Here is a 24,551-nt window from a genome sequence, read left to right as displayed (position 1 = left end):
TTTTACTTCTCAAAATCACACAGAGGAGGGAGAGGGAACAAGGTACAGCTGGAAATATTGCTTATGTATGCATGCAGAGATAGCCCATTGAGTATTTGTGCTCTTTAGTCAGGGAAGGTGTTTGTTTTTTTTTTTTTTTAAAACCAAGAAATGTAAACAGCTGAGATGTATGTTTAAAAATAATTTTACAAAATATTGATGTACCAATTTTAAACGCTGTTGCCTGTTCTTTATGTTGGCATATTATGCTGGTACCAATAGTACTGGCAGTGCAGAAATAAAAGATTAAAAAAAAAAAAAGAAACAAAACCAAAAGCAAATGGTGAAAGAAAATCTTGTGGTAGTGAAAAGTGTCATCCTACCACCTTGAAGTACATTTCTCTTTAAATTCTTCCTCTGGACAATTCTGGTTGTTCTACTAAGTAGTCCATATTTCACACTGAGGTTTTGTGCTTATGCAGACTCTCAAACAATTTGTGTTTGTGGGATAAGCAACAGGAGTAAGGGACTAGCACAGCTTTCTGGGCTATTAAAGGTGTGTCTGAGACGCGTTAGTAGTAGCTGCCCAGTGCAACAAAAATCGTATGACAATACTGAGGACATAAGTGCTGCTACAGTTACTATTTTCTATAATAGATATGGTCATTACTTGATAACACAGCACAGTAGCTGTCACAAACCATTTTTCCTGTTAGGAAGACTGTAATTTTTCTCTTTTATAGTTCATATTTCAGTGCATTAGTGTGTTGACCATAATGACAGTGACTGAGTTAATGTTTTTGCTTCCATTTATAGTGGATTTGGTATAGAACATGAAACTGATTAAAATCACTAAAATAAAAAAAGACAAGTGAAAAAAAAAGTTCAGTTTTTCCTTTTTTTTCCTGGGTTGCTTTGACCATTTTCTATTATTTATCAGAAGTTTAGACAGTTTAGTAACTATTTTTCAGGCACTTTTTCCTAAGTAATGGAGCTTTGCAGTTTTTACAGGTTGATAAATGAGTTGTGGGTCTTCTCCTAGGGAGACTCCATGTATTCCTGCGTAGTATCTTTTGCTGTATTCCAGCAGTGGCAGTTATTGTTTAAAGTGTTGTCTCTGTGTATTGTGTCTGGAGACATACGTCCTTGTTCTTGAAAGGAGAGCTCTCAGAAGAGCTGGAGGTCTGTAGGTCAGGAATCACCATGTTCTTTGGTTCCACAGTGTTCCACCAGATGGGTGGCTCTGTGAAACCTATGTGTGCTATCTGTGGATGTGACAATTTATTTTCCACTGCACATTACAAAAGTAATTAAAATGATCCTCCCAGAGTTGCAAGCTACTTCCAAAATGCAAAAATACTCTGGATAAATCCTCAGTCTGTGTCAAAAATAGAAGTGACCTCTTCACCTCTTCTTTCTAACAGCAGGATTGTGCATACAAAAAATAAGCCTAACTTCACAGAATTTCAGAGTTGGAAGGGACCTCTAGAGATCATCTAGTCCAGTGTCAGTGTGTTTTATACAGGGATACTATTTTGCTGGTAATATTTGCTTTTTCTGGTCAGTGTTTCTTTCTCAGTGGTAGCCAGGAAAGAACAAGCTCAACCTGTTGAAAACTGTGTTAATGTCTCTATTTCACCATCTATACTGTCTCATTTATTAGTTTATGTAGTGACTTCACCACTTTGTTTCACGAGAGCTTTTTTCCTATGATGCTAAGAACTTTTGTGATTTGAAGTGTTATTTAACGCTAAGTTTGGTAAACATCTCGTAGCACTGATGTTCTGCACACTGATGGGACTGCCAGGGACAAGAGTTATGAAATAGGAAGATTCTTGCGTGGCCGCTTGTGACCTTCATTGACACAGAAAGAAGGCAACCTGGTGTGCTGTGGTGCCTGGGGACAATGGGATGACAAGTCAGATGAAAGTGGTATCTGATCAGTTGTCGCTAATGGCTTCAGTCAGTTATACTGGACTTCTTGTCTGATGGGGCTTGCTAACAGCATAAGGTGGTGAATCTAGTGTCCTTGGCTCAAAAAGGGGAGTGAGATTTGAATGTCAGGTATCCTGCTGCTGATAGGATTTAAGTTATGCTGAATTATTAACAGAGTAAATGAGTTCCTCGTGATACAGCTAGGTTAAAACACTTTCATGAAAAGGCCTGTCAGCTAATTTTTACTGGAAACTACTCTTACACGTGTGTTTCAGGAATTACATTTTAATACATCTAATTGCTTGTAAGAAAGTTTAAAGCATATACTCTGTGACTAGAAAAAGCAACATAAGAAATCTCATTTTCTTTTATACAGAATGCATCAAAATCAAAGGTGAAGAAGAAACCAACTAAGACCCAAGAAGCCAAAAAAATCTTGAAGAAGAAATTTAAAGTCAACACAAAAATAGTCTTTACTGAAGATGGAGAGGTAATATCAATTCAAAATAACTTTATTTTTGTGGGAACTGAATTTGCAGTCTCTATAAAGACAAAAATGCTTTATAACTATATAAAAAGATATGCTTTTCAAAAGTGTGTGGTTTTTGTAATTGGTTTAAGTTTTGCAAAACTGTTCAGCTTCCATTTAGAATCCAATTCCACTGGGAAAAAGAGGAATGCTGAGCATTGACCTCTAGTCACCTTTGTATGAGTAGGATACTTGTATGAGAGCTGTTAGTGGATGTACAGAACTGTACCTCTTTTCTGCCTATTATCTTCGATGCAATCAAGAACCTTTTTTTTTTCCTCACAGAAATTCTTGCAGGTATTTGCCAAAGCTCCTCCAAGTTCTGAGTTAATGTACTAGAATTAAAAGAAGTCCCTGGTTTTATTTCTAGTATTCGGTATTTCTAGATTAAAAGTTTTGTGAGGAAAGCTTAGGAAGTACCGAATTTTTACCTACTGGTGCTAATGTAGCAGTGCATTGAAATTTGCCAGTAATTTAATTGGATCTTGTAATAGCCCCTGGAAAAATGTATTGATTTTATACTGAAAGGAACTATTGTGGATGATAGCCACTCTAGGGTTTCATTGTGGCGATAACCTCACTAGCAAGTCTCCATGCTTCATAAACTTTTCTAACATTTGATTTCACAACTTCAGATGCTGTGTATGTGATTTTTCCATTTTCAGCATTAAGTAGCATTTTTTTTCTCACTATAGATTACTTTCATTAAAGCAGAAACTGAAAGAGAGGTCACCTTTACAAGTATATAATTTGCTTTTGTGACCAAATAAAATAAAGCATTTTATATTGGAGGTGAAGGGAGTACAGCCATATAATTACTGACATTGGGCAATTTGTAAAAAGGTTTTAGAGGGTGCCCCGTTGACTGGAAATTATATCTTCAGGTATTTTTAGATATTCAAAAGCTATTGTCTCCCATAAAACATTTGCATACATATTTTAAGATATCTATGCAATGAAGCAAAAAGGAGTGAGGACAGAGGAAAAAAAAAATTAGCACAAAGATTATAGTTACAAAAGTAGCACAATAGAGAAGGGGTGGCTTATTTAAGGAAACATAAAGTTTGCATCTATGGATGTTGTTCCTGCTTTTTTTCTGTGCTGTCTAAAACTGCTTTAAAGTTTTGCTCTTCTACTCTACATGCTTCTTTTTGATAAAAGAAAACTCCTTTACGAAATGTATCTTTTTAGAAAATACAAGTACACAAACTCCATTTTACGAAAGTCAAGGCAGTAGGTTGGGTTTATCAGCACCCTGCTGAATAACAGACACGCTGTGTGCATTAGGGAGTCCTAAACACAGAATCATAGAATTCCTGAGGTTGGAAGGGACCTTTAAGATCATCAAGTCCAACCATTAACCTACCCTGACAAAACCACTTCTAAACCAAGTACCACGTCTACCCTTTTTTTGAACACCTCCAGGGATGGCGAATCCACCACCTCCCTGGGCAGCCTATTACATGTTTAAACATGTTTGGTTTTGCATTTGTATCTGAAAGACACTCTATATTTTCTGCCATATAGTTTCTAGAGTTACTGCTCTACCAATCCATAAGCAAGAATTACTTTGCAAAGACTACCCACAGATGATGTCTGCTCATACCACGAGGTATAAGCTATTAGGTCATAAGATAGGTGGAGATGTTTTTTGGTGAATACATAGGCTTTGTCTTCAATTTAGAGTTTCAGACATTTAAGGGAAGCTGGATGTGTTCAGCATGTCATCAACAAGTCAAACTCTAATCATCAAACACTTCCAATTCCAGTTTTCATACAATAACTAATAAAACCCGCCACATCTGTTCTCCTTGCTTCCGCCAAAACATGAACCTGCAGTCATGTTTTTTCTTGTACTATGTGATGAAGGCTTATCTCATTTTTCTCTCAGTTAATGTGTTGAAATATTGATTGTTTACATGAAAACATACTGTTTAGATTTACTTGTTTTTTCTGTTGCATGTATTTTGGAGAGTCATTTCTTGAAAGTAAATATAATTTTTCTCCCAAAATGACTAGGCAAAGAGAGAAAAATGGGAGAAGTTGTTCAGGTGAATCCATTAAACAGTAATATGGTGTAATGGAGACATTATTTTCAAATACTCATTTGTGACTGAATGTGATGCTAAATAAGGTATCCAAGTTTGTATTATGCAGAAGTTTTGTTTGTGTGTTTCCTTTGCAAATGGCCTTTTTATTTAGTCCAGAAAAATAATGTATTGGAATATTTAGGGCATCAAAACTTTCATATGGAAAAAAATTAGTCTAACCATTATTTTTCTTGTTGACATGTATGATACAGTTAGTCCAGCAGTGGCCACCTGTGCAAAAATCCAGTTTGGCAAAAGCAGACGAGGAAGATGATGCCAGTGGTATCAACTTAGATAAAGCAAAAGAGATACTGCGGGAAGAAGACAAATTTGACAAAGAAGAATACAGGAAGAAAGTAAAGGAAAAACATAGGGTAAGTTGATTTCTACCTCAATTACTGAAGTGCAGAATAGATACTTAATATGGATTGCTTAATGAGGAAAAATACTTAAACACATTGTGAAATAAGTGTAGTACAAGTTCATTTAAATTAATCAGTTTTTTCAGGACGACATTGCACACAGGAAGACTGTTCTGATGTAAGTAGCTGGATAACACAAAGCCTTATGCAGTACCAGTTGTTGGTAACAGTGAAGCTTTATTTACAACTTTAAAATCTGGTAAGAGTTTAGTGGAAGAATAATTTTTTATTTAACAGAGTTCAGTGGAAGGCTTTGTTTCACAAAAAGGAAGTGTTGTTTGGCGTACATATGCCAAACAAATGCCAAAGATGTTTAGTGGGGAGGGGAAGTAAAAGAGTGTCTCTGAAATATCTTCAGACTACCACTTGCTCAATGGTCAGTATTACATTTCGGGTAGGCAAAAGCGCTAACTTTTTGCATCAATGTAAGTAGGGCTATCAGAATTTATTTCATGAATTATTCAAATAGTGTCATATAATTTTGGCTGTAATTTGAAAACTTCAGGATCTGCAGTCTCGTTTCCCTCTGGCATTTGAAAACCTTTAAATTGCAGACCATAAGTTTGCAAACTGTTTCGGTAGTATTGGTCATGGACTAAAGCAGAGTTTTCTGACCTTGTCATGTACCAGTCATATGGAACACAGCTAGATGTCTTTGAGTTCAGGGATCATTCTGCTAGTCATTGTGAGAAGGGTTTGGATTTCTCCAGATAATGGATAAATGCAAGATCCCTGGATTACGTGTTATTAAAGACCTGATTTATACACAAAGCTTCTAATTTCCAAAGAATTAAAAAGTGTTACAGCCCTGCTCTGGAAATGCTGACTTTATCCAGTTTGACTTTATCCACTGATTGCCAGTGATTAGTGCTAGATGTTCTCATGTCTGTTAAGGTTTGTATCTGAACAAAATAATTTGGAGGGAATTTGTGAAAGCTTCAAGTTACGTTTGAGCACCGAAGTGTTCCAGCTAAAGTCAAAGCATACTTCAGACATTTTATTTGAAAGTCTACTCCTATAGTCCTGTTATAATCATCTGACATCTACAAAAAAATCTCACCTCTTCTTTAGCGAAGTGTTGCATTTGAAAGTAGCTGTAAAGAAATAATGTTTTCTGTGCTATAGGTGAAATCACAGTGTATTTTACAGAAAGCAATGCTGTCAGATTTCAAAGATACAGCTTAATAAGCAAGGAAGGAGAGACTGATTTATGACTTTCCAATCAATCTGCTCTTCATTAGCAAATTCATATGCTTTGAGTGATGCTGTTGTATGTTTGACATCAAACTTCAGTGATTAAATACTTCATCAGTTGGTCTGTTAACACAGCTTCATTGTTATAATGCCAAGGAGAACAGATGACATTGATCAGATATTTACCTGCATTTAAAAAAAATATTTCAGCTGTGGAAAAGAGAATGCCTGTTTTCAAAAGTGAGGCAAGCGAAATGAACAGGACTGGCCGCATCATCAATATCATGGGTTTTTTTTTGTTATTATGGAAAGAGTCACAGAATCACAGAATGGTCAGGGTTGGAAGGGACCTCTGGAGATCATCTAGTCCAACCCCCCTGCCAGAGCAGGGTCACCTACAGCAGGTTGCACAGGACGGCGTCCAGGCGGGTTTTGAATGTCTCCAGAGTGGGAGACTCCACCACCTCTCTGGGCAGCCTGTGCCAGTGCTCCACTACCCTCAAAGTAAAGAAGTTCCTTCTCATGTTAAGATGGAACTTCCTATGTTCAAGTTTGTGCCCATTACCCCTCGTCCTATCGCTGGGCACCAGTGATAGGTGAGTCAAGTTTCTTGTAACCAACCTGACTGCATGAGTGTTTTCCACAGTATACCTAATAATTACCCTTTATGAAATGAAGTAAAAGACATGAATGGTAGTATGTCAAAAAGAAGGAAATATGGTTAAAAAAAAAAATAACTTCTGACTGGGATACTGTGAAATGCATGTCTAATTTTTAGGGCTGCCTTACTGCATTCAGTAATTGCATGCACGTTCGGATGTGGCTTAACAATTTGAGGTGAAAAATACTTCATATGGTAAATTCTGTGTACATGATGTATTCAGCTTCCTGATTGTCATTTAACTTTTAAAATGGTCTTATGAACAGTTTAGTATCCTAATATCCAAATTTGAAGGAGATGAAAGTTAGAAGGAAAGAAGAGGCAGGAAGGTGATAGGTGGGAGTTCAGGATTTACTTTGGTAGAACCTCATTTGCCTCCACATTGTCTCACTAACCTTGTGGTTAAAGGTGGTTGATCCTCCACCTTCACTTCAGAAGGCATTCAAGTTTGAGATACATTAATTAATGTATCTCAATACAAATTAATTTTACATATTAATTAATACAGGCTATATAAAGTAAGGCTCCCATGCAGATTGAATGTACTTCTGTTACTCTACCTTATTAGTAAGTTATATCTGGTATTCTTGACAGTCAGCTGTTGCTGCTTAAGAAATAGCTGTAATAGTTGGAGAAATATGTCAAGTCCTGCACTTCTGTCTCATCCAAGCAGAGACAAGCAGTACCTCCTTTCTCTTGGGTCATGTTAAGCTGGTCTGGTGATCAGAAGATCCACTCTTCCAGTGACCCATGAGGAAGCTACATTGCTACTATGTGGGGCATATATTATAAAACTTTTTTCTTAACAGAAAATGTGTAATTACTTAAATTCAAACTATAGGGAGTTCTGTGGCATAATGTAGAAATCACAGATAAGTGTCATAGATAATAATTATTTCAGCCATTTCAGCCATTGGTTTCTAACTAATATTTTTGGGGAATTTATTGCATTGTCAATGGGGCAAGTCATCAGTCTTTTATTAACAACGGAACGCTAGGGAAAAATTTGAACTGCATCATAGTAAAAAGGAATCGTGTGGCCACTTTCACAGTGACCTCCCAATGGTATTTAAAAATTATCCCATCTCATAAGATTTCCCTTCCCAAAAGATAACACAGTCACTCAGCAGCAGATACTTAGTGAAGTTTAAATCTTTGGCTGGCATCTCAGTGATGCAAAGGAAGAAGAGCTACCCAAGTCCATGTATCATGACTGTACTGCAGAATTCTGATCAGGTGCCTGATTGTTGTCTGAATTTGCTATTAAAATTTTGGTTGTGTATGTAAGCCTGATGTGCTAGTGGTATAAGTTATTTCTTAGCCTCATTTGGTGGAAGAGGATGAAACTAGAAAGGTGCAAGTGTGTTACAAAGGATATGAAAGCAACAAAAAGACTAGGAGACTTTCTTGTCTTATTTTCATGACTTCAGATTTTGCGTAAATACAGATGTTGTAGTGCCCTTTCTTGTGTCATTGAAAGAAGAGCTTTTGAAAGTCATAGAATCATAGAATGGTTTAGGTTGGAAAGGACCTTGAAGATCATCGAGTTCCAACCTCCCTGCCATGGGCAGGGACCCCTCCCACTAGACCAGGTTGCCCAAGGCCACATCCAGCCTGGCCTTGAACATCTCCAGGGATGGGGCCTCAACAACCTCTCTGGGCAACCTGTTCCAGTGCCTTACAACCCTCAAAGTGAAAAACTTCTTCCTAACGTTTAATCTTAATCTGCCCTCTTCCAGTTTGAAGCCATTTCCCCTCATCCTATCACCACGCGCCCCAGTAAAAAGTCCTTCCCCAGCTCTCCTGTAGGACGCATTTAGGGACTGGAAGGCCGCAATAAGATCTCCCCGGAGCCTTCTCTTCTCCAGGCTGAACAGCCCCAACTCTTTCAGCCTTTCCTCATAGGAGAGGTGCTCCAGCCCTTGGATGATCCATGGCTCTCCTCTGGACACGCTTCAGCAGGTCCACGTCCTTCTTATGTTGGGGACTCCAGAGCTGGACTTAATACTCCAGGTGGGGTCTCACGAGAGTGGAGTAGCGGGGCAGAATCACCTCCCTTGACCTGCTGGCCACACTTTTGATGCCGCCCAGAATACAGTTGGCCTTCTGTGCTGTGATCGCACATTGCTGGCTCATGTTGAGCTTCTGGTCAATCAACACACCCAAGCACTTCTCCTCAGGGCTGCTCTCCAGCCATTGCATGCCAAGCCTGTATTTGTACTTGGGATTGCCCCGACCCAGATGCAGGACCTTGCACTTGGCCTTGTTGAACTGCATGAGGTTGGCTTGGGCCCACCTCTCCAGCCTGTCCAGGTGCCTCTGGATGGCATCCCCCCCTCCAGCATGTCTACCTCACCAAACAGCTTGGTATCATCGGCAAACCTGCTGAGGGTGCACTCGACCCCCCTGTCCATGTCCACGACAAAGATGTTGAACAGTACAGGTCCCATCTTAGACATCCCCTCGCTGGCATTCAACAGTCCCTCATATACAAAGTCTTAAGTCCATTGCTTGTGACTGTCATTGCTTCTTTTAAAATCCTCCATGCTTCCTACCAGCCAAAATTCATCATGGCATAGCACGAACTCTGTTATCTGACCTTTCCTTTCTGCAATAATGACAGTTATTTCATGCCCATCTTTGTTTTATTTTCCTTACTGCAAACAAACTGCTGTACATCTTTGTCCATTTGACATCTTTTCTAACAGCAGATGTGACAACTCTGTTTCTTGGGTTTCCACCTTGGTTACTGATTTCTCCTGCAACTCTCCCCTTCCTAGCTTTTTGAAAAAGCTGTGGTTAAATTTTTCCTCTCTGCTTTTGCTTCAGATTTTTTCAAGATCATTGCTTAACTTTTTCATCAATTTAACTTTCTTCTGCTCTTTCACTTTCAGCAAGTTTCCAATGTCTGTATCTTGGTTCATATTTCCTCCTCTTTATTCTTTTTCTTCCTACTGCTGCTGATGCTTGGTGAAGTTTCCTGGTTTGTATGTTTGACAGTTTTTATTTTTTTCTTTAAATCAGTTTTTGAAACACACTAAATCTATTAAAGTTATTATATAGGTAGATTACGCTAGAGAGAACTCCATTTTCATTCTGTATAAACCAAGTGTAGTAGTCTGCTACACGGTTAGCTACATCAGTAATCAAAAAGTCCACCAAAGCTGAGTGTATGCTAATATCTAAGTCTCTACATTGGCTTTATAATGGTGACTTAGAATAACAAAATAATTTATGGAAGGCTATGAAAGCATATGTTGTTTTATCCAGTTTTTTATATCTTGCACATGGGTTCAGGTTTTGATTTTAGTTGTGAGCGGATGTAGAAAACGCAGTGGTTTTATAATGCTTGTAATTTTCTAGGTCGTCTTCCACTGAGAATCCCTCTCATGATCTCTTCAGTATAATGTTGAAGATTAAAGATCTTTGGGGGAAAAATGAACTCCTTAAAATAAAAACTTGCATAAAATAGGTTTTTTTTTTTTTAGGTGAATATGGCTTGTAAGCTTAATGTGAACTTCCCTTGTGAAACCGTTTCTGATGAAGAACAAAACTATTCAGAAAGTATCCACAGGCCATTGCTTTTAAATCCATTTGTGAACGTCATTTAAATGAGCACAGTTTTCAGTGTGATCAGAAAAATGTTTTGGTGCATTCATGAGATGCTTGGATTAGATGAGATGTGTGTTGCAGTGCCTTAAGGCTTGTGGAAACTTGCAAAACATCTACACTATAATTAGGTTTCCTTCACAAGTCTCACATTTTGTTATCCTCTCCTTCCTCTGCAAATGGGGGAAAATTGGAAATCAGATGGATAAAAATAAATAAAAATCTGAGATATAATTGTGATGTAATTAATACTTATTGAAGTTTTGGGAGCAAAGTAAATTTTAGCAGTTGAGCACAAGAGAAAGGGCAGTAACACTGATCAAGATGATTTGAAAAGAATTCTGCATTAATGGGTATTTAATGACAGCCCAGTGAGAGGTATAGATTTGAGCTCTTTTGAAATGTGTAAAATGTTATAAACAACAATAAAGGGAGAAGTGAATAAAATATTCAGAACATGTTTTTGCACTCCATTTTTCAAGTTTTCAACTGAAAATGCACTGTTGTTAGGAGGAAAATAGAGGCAGAGAGGGATTCGTCTCGCTTCTTAATAACCTCTCTCTCTGTATACCAACCCAAGCTCAGAAAAATGCCCATTGGTGCTGAAGGAAGAATGAATAGGAGCCTTATTTCTTAGCTCACTTTCCAGCAATTAAGATATGTTGTGAACTTGGGATGATCAACGTGAGAAGATGGCTAGAAGTATTATTTTTTTTTTTTAATTTTATTTTATTTGGGCAGTGTTAGTAGCAAGCAAACTGAGGCTGTCTTCAGGGGCCTTATACTGCAAGGTGGAGGTTGTACCTCCCTGGAAGAAGTTAAACAGCCGTGGTTGTAGAGGGATGACAGCAGTTAGACTTCAGGTCACAGGGGGATCTTTCAGAAGACACTGTATTGCTGGGAGGAAGCTGGAGATATTTTGCAGCCCTTGTGCTAATGAAATGGTGCTGATTTTGTACCACCTGAAGTCCAAAGTTATGTGGTCTCTTAGTTTTGCTCATACTGTTCTTAAGTCAGAAGAAAACAGAACTATTTTAGAAACTGTATTGAAACAGAGTACCTCTGTTTGGTTTGTTTCCTGTTCCCTAAACATGTTGGTTAATGAGAGAGTGGATAGTTTTAATGAGGAGCGTACCCAAATATTATTACCTAATTAACTCTTTCCAGGGCTAAAAGAGGAAATTCTTCATACCAGGCTTTATGAAAAACTTTTATAAAATAAAAAACTTGCCGTTTCGGGAAGAGTATACTTACCCCAGTGAATTTATTCAATAACTTTTTGATTAAAATTCATTCTTGAAAATGGAAGATTGCAGACTGGTAAGGGAAGCCAAATCCCTTAGATTTCAACCCAGGAGGTTTCTTCGGCAGGTCTGTTAGATGGAGGCTGCCACTGTTCCAGGTTTCAGACGCAGCCCTAGCAAGGCTGCACGTGTATGGTGCAGATGTGCACACAATACACACGTGGGTAGCCACAGAGACAAGAGAGGCAGAAAAGACGAATGTAGGCAGCACTCACATAAACACGAACAGCACAGGCGGCACAAGCTTATTCCTTCTTGTTGGCTGATCAGGGTTGACGTTTGCTAGCAGAACTATGAACACCCTCATTCCCTTGATTCACAAGCACACTCACATTCACCAATCTCTTAAATAATAGCATGGGCCCTAAATATGTCCAATACCCACACCATAGGGTCCTTACACAGTCACCGTCCTTCACCTTGGGTTTTCCCAAATGCTGGTCTTTCTGCAGTCTCACAGTACCTTTCAAATGTACCGTAATGAGTTTGCACTTTCCCATGGGACTGATAAATATAGATAACCTTGCTTCTCTTGTTCTTATCAGTTACAAAGTTCTGTGTGAACCTTCTCAAGGTTGTGCTTGTGTGGTTCCTTTAGTGTTCATCTATCAGCGACTTTGGAGTTCAGGTCTCTTGTTACTCTCTGCCTTACTGCTCATTAGGGTTACTGTATTTGGTGTTCAGTATATTACTTTTTTCTCCTTCTCGTTTTTGTCTCACTGTTAACAGGATATCCTTGCAAACCACATTATTACATTCAAGGTATCCCTAGAGAGACCATCCAGGTAGATTAAAACATGGAGTTCAAAAGGAGTATTTTCTAATAATTTTTGCATCAGTATATAGGGGGGACAGTAGGAGAGAGACTGTAACTTTATTAATTTTGTATTAATTCACATACAGTTCTTTAGAATCTGGAAAGGATGCTCTCTCTAAGGAAGAAAAATGGAGTTATACTAAGGGTGATATACCAGCCTCAGTACTGAGTTTTGGGGCTGATGCTTAAAAAGCATGAAGATTTCTGGGGGCATTTAGGGAAATTTAGGGAAAGAAAAGGTACTATACAGCTATACAGGATATCTAGCATACTTGGAGAGAGTACTTGGAGAACTATGGTCACCTCATGATGGCTTAAAATCTGTATGAATTGAATTGATCCAACGAAAGATGCACTTGATGTAGGAATTTGAAAAACAGACACAGAAATTTACGTATCATGGAAGAATTCTTTTCCTTTGCAACCTCCAGTTGGCCAACAATTAGAATCAACTGTGAGTTTATTTTTAAGAGCAGTAATGCAGGTAATTTTAACTAGTAGGAGAAGAATGGTGTGACCAAATCAGTTAAGATGTCAGCTGATATTTATAGCGGATTATTTTTCCTTTATGTATCTTGTGCCACACTGCATTCCTTGAGGTTTACTTTGTGCTGTAATGCTGTAGCCTTTGTCTCTCCTCTACCTCTGGCCCCCAGCGCAGTCCTCACCCTATGCCATGGCTGGGCAACTCCATGCTGTGGCTGGGCAACCCCATGGTTGGCTGAGCCATGGCCCAGGTGGGACAGCTCTTGGGGGAGAACGCCCTGCCCCTTGCCTCTTCCTTTGGCAGCCCCCTTCCAACTGGAGCTCTAGGCTCTGTCACACTCCCAGTCCTGCTTTTGCGAATGTTTTCTGTTGATTACAGAGTAGTTATGATTTAAACATGTTTAGTTTATAGTTCTGTAAAATAATTCTAGAAGTACTTGTAGCATATTGTACTAGATCATTGAATACTGTGTGTAACAGTTCAAGAAACAGAAAAGACTCCCCCCCCCCAGGATTTTCTTTATTTTACAAAATTTTTGCTCATGATTAAAAAGAATATATATTCAATTTATAAAAATAAAAATAGATATTATACAACGCAAACCATTCAGTGTGCTGGAAGTTAAATGCACCCATGAAAAACAGTATTTGTAGTTCAAAATCAATACATTAATTCTGAAGAGAGATTGCATCATATTTCAAAGGAAATAATCTGAAGGGAAAAAAAATCTCAGTGCAGTATTATGCTCTTTATTAAGTAAAGCACTTGAATAGTCCTTCACTTTGAGGTGAAATTTGTCAGATTTCAGTGTAATTGTGCAGTTGGTTTAATGTGGTGCTGGGTGAGGATGATAAAATTCTCTCACGTAAAGAGTGTGCCAGCGTAGGAGCAAAATATAAAGGGAAGAGGTTGCTGCTCAGAGGAGCATTTAGCTGAATGGCAGAGAAGAAAAGTATTAGAGATGGAGAGATGTGTAAAATAAATCAAGCGAGTATTACTTTGTTAGAAAGCCTATCTGAGCCCTTTCATAGCTATTGTGTGCAGGCAATGCCGCTGTTACGTTCCAGGGGCAGAGCTATTAAGATAACGGGAAGGGACACTGACAAGTGGGTTGACAGGCATCCCTTTTCAGTTTTAGCAGATCCATCCGGCCTTGCTGTGCTGCTGGCAGAGGCAAGGGCTTGCTCAATGTTTGCTTTTCTTTCACTTCAACAGCTGGATGGGCTTCACTTAAAGCTTCAAGTGCTCTTGAATGTTTTCTAAGAGTTTTCCAGCAAAATCAGAGTTCTTGGCCTCATTTCATTGATGTGAAAAATAAAAAGATGTGAAAATAAGAAATAACAGCGAGTAGGTTGTTTGTGTACACCCTAATCCAAAAATGCAGCTGTGGGTGGAGGCTGAAGCAGCGCAGGCTTGAGTTAACGTCAGCTAAGGTGGAGTTGCAGCCTTAGTGCTGTAAGGGAGCTTCCACGCCAGGCTGCTTGTTCTGCCGAGGGATGTCATGGCACAACTGCCTCAAATGCTGACCTCTACCTCTCATGGGTCTTTGAGGCGACCTGGCAGCTTCTGACGAGAGCTGCACTCTTCTCTTGCTGCGGACTCAGGTCCTGCTGCGTCCCTGCATGAGCCGGCGCAGACAGCTGCAGGGGTTTCTGCCTTCTCTCAGATCTGGTGTATGGGAGTGTTTCCTTAAGAGCGGCTGCAGTAAGGCAGCTCGAGTCTGTGACCTGTCTAGATTATGAATTCCCACTCTTAAATGGTATCATCCCTTAAAAACTGAAAGCAGTAACAGAATCAGATGATGTGCATCTTCATTGGCCTTTTTCTTCTACTTTTCTCTAGAAAACACTAGTGTGTTTTGCAGTGCAACTCCTACTGACTTTGCTATTAAGATTTTAGTTTGCTGTTGTGAATGTTACTTTTAAACACTGTTAACTAATTTAATTCCTGATATAATTATGTTGAAAGCGTATTTTGAGTTGAATTAGGGTTACCTTTACCTTTGCCTCTGTGTATGTTTGTGTATGTATATACAGGGTGGGATGGAAGGGTCTGTAAATTCATTTGAAAGAATCCCTGTGATTTCTGTAGGTTCATAATCTGACTCAGATGCCATTTGCACACAAAAAAGATGGTTACTGGAATGCCTCTGTATTTTAATTACTGTGATTTAACACCTCTTTCTTATTGAAAGGCTGTTTGTCAGAAACAAACTGTATGTATACATGTGTCCTACATTGTGTCCCTTTCCCCCTTGGTTGATGAACATCCCAAATCGTATTTGTGACTATATATATTAAACATCTATATGTTTAAACCGGATGGCTTACTTACCAACTTTAAAAAAAATCTTCTATCCTTAAAACCATGTTCAGGGTGTTCAGATGTTAAATGAGAAAGGAATAATTTTCAGTTTTGTCAACTGTTTTCCTGGGTTGGTTTTGTTCTAACAAGGGCCAGTTTCTGCTAGTGTGTTTCCTTCTTTATGAGAATGTTTGGGTTTTTTTTAACTACCTCTAAGACTTTTTCCAGTGCTTGTTCAATGTTTAAGATTGTCACTGTGCTGTCTTTCACATGCTTTTGATGCCATGCTTTTCCTATGTTGTCTTAAATAGGTCATACTAGACTGATGTGTTTCAGTTTCCCAACCTATGAAGTAAACATCACCTCTAATATCAGCTCTACAGATGAGGCTTACTGTTATGTTTATATAGTTTGTTGCTTGAAGAGGTTATTTAATAAATTTCTAAAACCAAATGTTAAGAGATAAACCCACAAAACAAACACAAAATAATCAAAAAGCTCTTGCTTTTTTCTCCTGAAGGTATTAAGATTTGTTTAGTTAATAGTAACCAATTTTGTACTTAATTTCCACTTTTTTTTTTTTTTTAATAATATTTAAAGAAATACTAGTAAGTTGATTCAATTTTATCTTCCAGTTGGGATTGTTGGTTTGTTTTGGTGGTTGGAGCGTTGCTTGCATGTAGATGATTTGCTGATCTCTATGACAGGAAAAATATTAAACTACATAGCAATATAAAGTGTAGCAATGGCCAAAAAGTGACTGCTAAACCAGCATTTTCTTACTCAGAGTGTATTCAGTCCTCCCCCATTCTGTTTATATTTAAGTAATTAGTAAATAGTTCTCATTAATTCTAGTTTTTCTTCTATCCACCTGTGCAGAGCAAAACCACCATGGAAGAGGGCACAATCTGATTCTGGGCTGGCTGATTGTGTAGCTAGAAGTTAGTAATTATGCTTTATGGCCTGGCGCCATATTTATTAGAGCTGGATTTTCAGATACCAAGTTGTTTACAAGCTGAACAGTTAAAAAGAATAATAAAAACATATTTTTCATGTAAGCAGCACAAACTCGGTGTGAAATCTGAGAGAAGGCAAATGTGGGATACCACAGTGCCAATTATTAAGTCACTTTTCAGGGCATATTTGTGCTTTAAAATTTGGGTGGAAACCAGCTCTTGAATATGACGATACGAATATGTAAGAGTTGCTATGAATTTTTGAACAGCTGTGTATATTTTCTGCAGCACAGCTGTTGCTAACTATGTCCCCCTAAAATAACAAGAGATAGTAAAATACCAAGAAATGATATCAAGTATGTATTTGCAGATAACAGCCAGATTTTTCCAGGCAACAGTGTGATTTGTTCCAGACCTTGGCCACCTCTAAGAACTGTTGTGTGGTAGACCATTATCTCAGCTGTTAAATACAATAGGTTTAGCGCTCCAAATTACAGCATCGGTATGTAAAGGATCAATTATTAAAAACGCAGCATTAAAATCTTTGATCAAAACCTGTGGGAGTTCTTGAGCATTTAAATAAAAAGACTTCAGATGACTCAGATGAACGTGAGATTTTTACAGGAAACGGGATTGCCATAGGCTTTTTTAATGGCCTAAGGGCTAAAAGTACCGTAAGATACATTAGTTGTATTGAGTGAAACTATTTCTTGCCTTTAGGTAAGCAAATAGAAGAGGTCAGTGAAATTTTAGGCTGGTAAAACTGCAGTATGTCACCAACTAAAGGAATTTATTTAATGTAAATCTGAGTGGTTATGACCTATGTACAAATTCTTCAAGAGAAAGAAAGGAGTTTTATTGTACAAACTGTTTACAAATTAAAAAGCTGAAAGAAAAATGACTGTATGAAACAAAGCTGTTAATAATACATGGCAATAAACCCTTTATCTTTTTAGTATCACAGTTAACTGTCTCAACAAAGTAAAATGAACTCTTAATCAACTGTAGAAAGAAGGGAGTCAAAGGAAGAGGGGATTTCCAGGGGTGAGGGGAGAGAAGAACATCCAGCTTTCAAAATGGCTGGATTTTCTTTTTTTATAACTAAAAACTTGGCTTTTAAACTGTGTATATGTGAATCTTTCACATATTCCTAACCTCACCAACTAGAGAGAGCTTCCATGCTATATTTTTTTTTTTTTTTTTTGGCCTCAACTTGAGAATATAGAATGTAAATGTTAGAATATTTCTTTTTAATAAGTGAGTTGGAGTCTTGAGGGAGAAGTACAAGGGGTATGAGGTTTTGTTTTAAAACCCAGCAGTGAAAGAAAGAGGAAATAGGAGTGTGAAAAGAAGCCAGTGGCCGACTTAACTTCAGAGTTAAGAACAGCAAGTAGCTTTTCCATATGTTAGAAGGAGCTTTAGTCATAGTTTTGGCTCCTTGTTAGGCAGAGCTGGTTCTGTTGTTGGTTCTAGTGCAGGAAGGGTAGAAGGGTTCAATAATCATAACTGTTCTTTGTTTCATTGAAAGCCAAATGATTTAGCCATGTTACATGATGGTGACTGAAAACTTTCATCCCTGTGATTACTGAGGTTACTAACCATCCTTGAGATTGCTTGGATTTGGTCTAAAAGAACTAGAAACACTTTCTTAGAAGTTAAGCTACGTCAAATTATTGCACTGATTTTTGGTTAAACTTCTTTCTTATCCTCAGCATTGATAGCCTGGAAAGGACATCACCAGATCTTTCAGCTGTGAAGAAGGTGCTATATGGGTGCAAAGGAGAGCTATTCAATATAAATGCAAAAGAAAATACAGATGCTTGACTTCATCATTGTATAAAAAGAGTCTTTAATCAGATTGTGATGTTTTAGAGCTTTATCCAGCAGCCTCATGTTGCTGTGTTATGAAGTTATTCTGTAACACTGTTAGCCAGTAATATGTATAATTAAGTATTCATAGCTTGAAACGTAATCTTTTGGTTTCCTGCCCTGTAAATTGCATATTTAGTCTCTAAATTATGTGCTATTTTTACAGGTAATGATTTATAGCCTGATAGAACACTGATAAGACCTGGCTTCTTACCATGTTACACTTTAGGTATTCCAAGAAAGTCTAGACTCTTCTGGTATCTTTTCCCATGTGCGAAAACTAATTTTGCACAGCTTAGTAGGTACAGGTATTTACAGACTTATCCATAGATGAGCAGAATCTTTCACGTGACGTAAATCATATTGAACTGTTTGAATGGTTCAACTTTGCCTCATTTTATTACTTTTTACTGCTGTCTTACGGTACCTTGTCCACGTGTGTTCTGCATGGGCCCATATTACTTCCTTGCAGCAGCAATGTGAGAATGAATGACATCGTAGTTAAAATATTCATCTGAGTCTTTGGAGATCTGTGTTTCTGGCTGTGCTGTAGCATTTCTTTGTAACCTAAGGCAACGTAGGTAATTTCTGGGTTTTATGCACTCATATAAAAGGGTAGTGGACTGGTTGGAGCGTATTAGCTGTGTTCATGAAGGCCTTGTAGTGTGAAACACAGCAGAAGCGAGCCTGATTAGGACATTGGCTTCTGAAATGCACTTCTAACTCCAATTCAGTGCCAATGTAGGTGCACCCTGTGCAAAATCTGCTTTCATTGACCTGGAACCAAATCCCCTCTCTCTCCCTTAAACAAAAACCAAACAAACAAACGAAAAAAATTCTTGACAGCATCTCCTGTTGATTGCTGCTCTGTCTTGTTTTTCTTTTGTACTCCCGATTTCAGTCTCTGCACCTATTAACTTTAGAATCTTTTTGTGTTTTTACTGTTCTTTAGAGACGTACATATATTATGCTATGGCATTATGTCAGTCTCCCACTTTCACATCTGTCTTTCAGTGCTCTGTTGTAAATCCCTTGGGCAGGAACTTCGACTGCTGCTATATATATATATAGGCTTAAGCCTATGGCTGCAGTTAAGAAACTGTCTTTTCATATACCATAGACTTTTTCTACCTAAAATTTTCTGGACTGTCCAATTTAAAAGCTGATTTATACTGCTTTGTAAATCTGGTGTGTTTGTAGCTCTGTTCTCTTTCACGTTTTCAGCAGTAAAGTTTGAAAAGGATTTCAGGTTTGGCAGAAAAATGAGAGAACCCCAACAGTGACCCCAAAGGGCAAAGACTGCACAACTAAACCATTTAAAAACAGAGTGGGTGAAAGTAGAAAGCTTAAAATCATGAAAAGCGGAAGGAAAAATGATCAGAAATGAATACAAATTTTACTTGGAAGAGAAGGAATCATAACATGGATGAGCATGTTATGACCAAGAGGTCACGTTGCTTATTTCTAGCTTGTTGGAGAGCAGAATGCCCGTGTCTGTACCAGACAGTGCTTAGTCCCAGTGGCTTCTTTTGCCCCATTTGATGCCCGTGTGGCCTTAAATGTAATTATTATTTATTATTGCTTTTTCTGACTTTAACAAACCTGAAATAGTAAGAACTGTCTGCAGTGGAGGGATTTTTGTTTTGTTTCATAGGATGTGTTGAATGCCCTGGCATGCAGCTCTAAGTGTATTGAGATGTTAGTACCAGCTAGCTTTGCACACAGCGTTGGAGAACTGGATAAAGCAGAGACACAAACCTCATGCAGTTTTGTCCCTGTCTTTTTGGAGGGATAGGGGTGTGTGTGTGTGAACTCTGTTTAGTTTTGATTTGGAGAGAAGAGGTTGACTTGCTCAGAAGGACAGTTTGAAAGTAAGCTAACACTTCTGTGGTTTGGGCAATTCGGAGAATAGAAAATGCCACATACCAGATAAATGGCTCAAAAGAAACTGAATTCAGAAACCAATTTTTAAAATCTTGGTGGCTATATTCTCCTTTTCCCATGTCTGCACTCAAACACCCTGCTTTTCCAAGCAGCTTTGTGTGATACCTACCAATATGCTTTGGTAGCATCACTGTAATGATATGGCATCAGGGCTGCTGGAGCTGTAGCTTTCTTGTTACCTCCATGAGTGAGCTGAAATATGACTGGTCTTCAGCCTTCCCTGTGCTGAGGTGTTGCCCCTGGACTGATGTTGAAGTAATGTCCTCTTTTATGTGGACTTGGTTCTAAATGTGCTGACACAGGAATGGCCTATATTGCTCAAAAAAACTGAGTGTTGTATTTCAGAAACATTTTTATGCTACCATAAAAAAGTTTCGATGCCAATGTCATCAGTATCACTAAAACAAAAGAAAAAGAGGGAGTAGTCTGCTTTTCTAAGGGACATATGCCCTCACCTGAATTTCTGTCCTTACCTCATGAAATAGGTAATTTAAAGGATCATAGAATCATAGAATGGTTTAGGTTGGAAAGGACCTTGAAGATCATTGAGTTCCAACCTCCCTGCCATGGGCAGGGACACCTCCCACTAGACCAGGTTGCCCAAGGCCACGTCCAGCCTGGCCTTGAACACCTCCAGGGATGGGGCCTCAACAACCTCTCTGGGCAACCTGTTCCAGTGCCTTACAACCCTCAAAGTGAAAAACTTCTTCCTAATGTTTAATCTAAACCTGCCATGTCATTTGAATTAAATATCGTGGCTACTTTTGTATGCTTAGAAATCTGGCAGGCAGCTTTGAATGAATTCTATCATTGCATTTTGCTTATTTTCCCATAGCAGAATCCTTTTGGTGGAAGGAACTTAATGTTACGGTTTTCTGAATCGATGCCATTACTAAGCGAATGCTATCGTAGATTGTTTGTTAATAATGGAGATATGAGAGCTAGGAAGAACACATTTTAGCTTTCACTCCCCAGTTGCTTTAGCAATTCTGAAGTTAGGAAAATTATCATTTTAGTTTGTTAAATGGATTGGATTTCATATCGAGCCACTGAGAAATAAGAAAAGTTGCATTTCTTGGTGCCATTTTAACTACCTTGTTTTAGAGACAAATACTGACTTTGTCAAAATACCTAGCTGCATCATTCCTTTAAAAGTAACAAGTCTTGGTGAAGATAAAATGTAAATTTGAATAATTCTTCTTGCTCTTAATGGAAATAAAACTACAAGAATGAGTAATATTCCAAGCAGATAATTTTATTTATCCTTTTTTATCAGTAACATGTAGGGTGAATACCACGAATAGAGCATAGGTGGCTCAACTTTAATCTTAAAATATTAAAAGAAAAAAACACCCCAGGACTTTGCTTTAAAACTGTGCATCTTGTTTGTTTTAGGAGAAAAGGCTAAAAGAAAAAGCAGCACGGAGAGAAGCCAGGAATAAGAACGCACAGGTAAGGATTTTTGTTGTTTTGATCAATCTACTGATAGTGGGTTTGAAACTGCTTTTTAATTACGTTATTCTTTTCTTTAATAAGCAATATTGTGATTAATGGCTCTTTAAGATGTTTTCTGTTTGCTTGCCTTTTCTTACTCCTATGCTCGCCTTTTCTTACTCCCTTGCTCTAATGTGGTTATAATGACTTGCTGTGGAAGGATACTGAGAAGCATGAATGTGTGTGTGTGTATAAATATGTAAAAAGTATGGAAACCTTTTGGAATTGCAGCCTCTTTATTCTGTATGTCAAGTGAGTTGCAATTTTAGCTACAGTGCTGATGCCATTGGTTTTTTTTTCCTGAATACTTGGTCATGTTTATAACTTGCAGGCAGTAAGATATTCTTTTTTTGTCAAATCTCATTTAAACCTGTTTCTGCTGAACCTTTTCTTTCGACAGCAAGTATTTACATTGACGTTTATTCCTTCCCCTTGTTAGACCCACAAATAAAACCTCTGCTATCATTTTCTTTATATGTACGTTGCTAATTTCCTAGAGGATGGTGTTGTTTTTCATATTGCTTGGTTTGTGATAAACTGAGATATCATTCAGCTGTAATGATTTTCTAGAATATGGACAGAGTGTGTAATTTCTCACTCTGCATCTCCTTATGCTACACATGAATAGTTACGGTTTGTTCTTGGCAGTTAGCAAATATCTTACTCCCTTGAGAAAATCGATAATGTTCTTTGTCTGATTTTTGCAAGCTGGCTGTGCACTGGGAGGCTTAAGTATAGGAAGATGCTTCATTCTGTAGTTCTGAAGTGGAAAGTAATTACAGTTTAAGATGAAAAGCCTAGTTATACTAAGTATTAAGTGTGATTCTGTCTTCAGAGATGGCAAGCTATGAGAGCTGTTGGCATCATGACTCCCCAATCAAGCAATAGAAATTTTCTGCATGTAATTGAATGTATAGAGATGCATACTTTTTAATGTATTGAGCAAGCATTTTAGGGAAATTATGCAATGAATGATTAACAAACATCTTAATATAGGGAGAAAACATCGATCAGATCAGGCTATATCACATTCATAAATGCTGCTTGTTAATTTTGCCGCTTCTTAAGGAATAAAAAAAAACCCCAATGTGATGTTATTCAGCAGCTGGAGAAATAAACCCATTCCTTTCAGAAGGATCTGCTTGCTGATGTACTTCTCCTATCCTATTCTTTGCCAAGGAAATTAATCTCTCTGTCCTGCTGGAAAATGAAGGAAGTTGATCTTCACGGAGAAATGATCTGTGCATGTGCTGTGTGTCCATGTCCATGAGTACACTATGGGTTAAATGTAAAGCCTCACTCCCAAAACTGCGTAAGATAAAGGCACAGTTTGATGCACCTCTGCCTCTCTTCTGTGCAACACTTGCACTTGGAAAGCTGATTTACTAGTCCTGGTCTAGTGTGAGATTGGCATAGGCTTTCTGTGAGAGTACCGACTGTGCAAACCTGCTATTACTTTGACTTAATTTTATTCCTGAAGCATTTAGCTCACTCTGTGAGAAGGTGCAAGCCTCAGGAGCTGACATGTCTCCTCGATGAAAACTGTTGGGCTTTTTCCCTTGTTTAGAGGCTATTTTTGCCAGAACTGAGTGCAGTCGAGTCCTGTCATTTTCAGTGGTGCTCATTTCAGGGAAAATGCTTCTGCTGGGAAAGGCTGCCAGCTTGGAGCTGGGCCGTTCATGCCTGGAAGTGGAAGGGAGCAGTAGACGGTAGATAAAGGTGGCAGCTTCTGTCTGCTGGGTGTCTGAGGAATTAATTAAGAACACTCCCTGCTCCCCAGGATGTTAGAAATGAAGCCACAGTAGCTGAAGCTCTCCATGGTCCATGTAGGATATGACTCAAGCAGCTCCTAGGAGACACTCGGAGGAAAAAAAAAAAAAGGCAACAGTAAAACACAGAAACTAGTTTAGAAAAGATACACTGCCTAAATCAGGCGTTCAAAAATGTTTGTGTTCACTAGTGCTTTCAGAATATGGCTTGTGACCCACTTGCTCTGCTGTACGCAGCTCCTTTGGCAATTAAGAACGTTTTCTTAAAAGAGAAAGCAATAAGGAGAATCAAAAAGGCAGAAAAGGTATTTTTAGCTGTATTAATGCAGTTTAGCAGCTGGAGAAAAGGGCTAGATCAACAGTTACGAGCAGCCAGTCACTTCAAAGCAGCTGTGGTCATAATTTGTTGTTCCAGGTCTACCTGCTTTACCCCCTTGTTTGCTTTATTAACGGCGTCTCTCTCACATTATAAACTCCTTGGGTTACAGAGTATTACTTATTATCTTTCACTAGTCTGCAACCGGGTCCGACATGACCAAAACGGCAATTTATTTTTCTGTTCTAAACATTAAGTAATAATTTATCAATTATGACTTTTGCATCTCTGCTGTAGTACAGTTCTTGTTGTCCTGTTGTTGGTTGTGCCCTGTTGCTGACTGGACAGAGCCTGGCATCTTATTTTTAATGTATGCTGTTTTTTTCCAAAATAAACAAGGAATTTATTTGGAACTTAAACTTTATGGTTTATAGTTTATTTATTTTCACCTTTTAAGCCATACACTTTTGGGGTTTAATCTTGGCCTTAATTTAATTTTAGATTCTTGGATTGTGATAATCTTGGTTTTAGGATTTCTCTGTCCTATATATGATCCTGCCTTTCCTGTGCCAGGAGTCTTTGCTTCTTGACGTTTTTCATTTACTCTCCCTGTAATTTTTTTAACTCTTGGCCTACCCTTTTTAATAACAGCTTTCCTTCAGTTTTATATCCCCATATTGTTTTGGGGAGGAGTGGGAGTATCTCCATTTTAAGTTGTCTGTCTTTTTCTTTCATTTCAAAGTTTTAATGCTTTGCATGAGTGCAATTTTTTTTTTTTTTTTTGTCTGTATGCCAACAAAAAGGAAAGATCACAGGAGAGATGGGCCTCTTCCTTTTTCTTCTGGCGCCACAGGAACAATGGCGGGGGAGGT

The 24,551-nt window shown here is 38.3% G+C and overlaps 1 protein-coding gene across 1 annotated transcript in view; it reads left to right on the top strand.

The window, feature by feature from the left end:
- DDX10 (DEAD (Asp-Glu-Ala-Asp) box polypeptide 10) overlaps positions 1-24,551 on the top strand; it is a 194,268-nt gene that overhangs the window by 117,156 nt on the left and 52,561 nt on the right. The window contains exons 14-16 of the mRNA XM_009890920.1: positions 2,291-2,404; positions 4,746-4,907; positions 21,496-21,552. Coding sequence (XP_009889222.1) covers positions 2,291-2,404; positions 4,746-4,907; positions 21,496-21,552 — 333 coding nt within the window. The remainder of the gene's footprint in view (positions 1-2,290; positions 2,405-4,745; positions 4,908-21,495; positions 21,553-24,551) is intronic.

The sequence above is a fragment of the Charadrius vociferus genome, unplaced genomic scaffold (genome assembly GCF_000708025.1).
Source record: "Charadrius vociferus isolate BGI_N301 unplaced genomic scaffold, ASM70802v2 scaffold118, whole genome shotgun sequence".
NCBI classification, from domain to species: Eukaryota; Metazoa; Chordata; class Aves; order Charadriiformes; family Charadriidae; genus Charadrius; species Charadrius vociferus.
The sequence above is the reverse complement of the archived record's forward strand: the minus strand, read 5'-3'. Positions and strand labels throughout refer to the sequence as shown.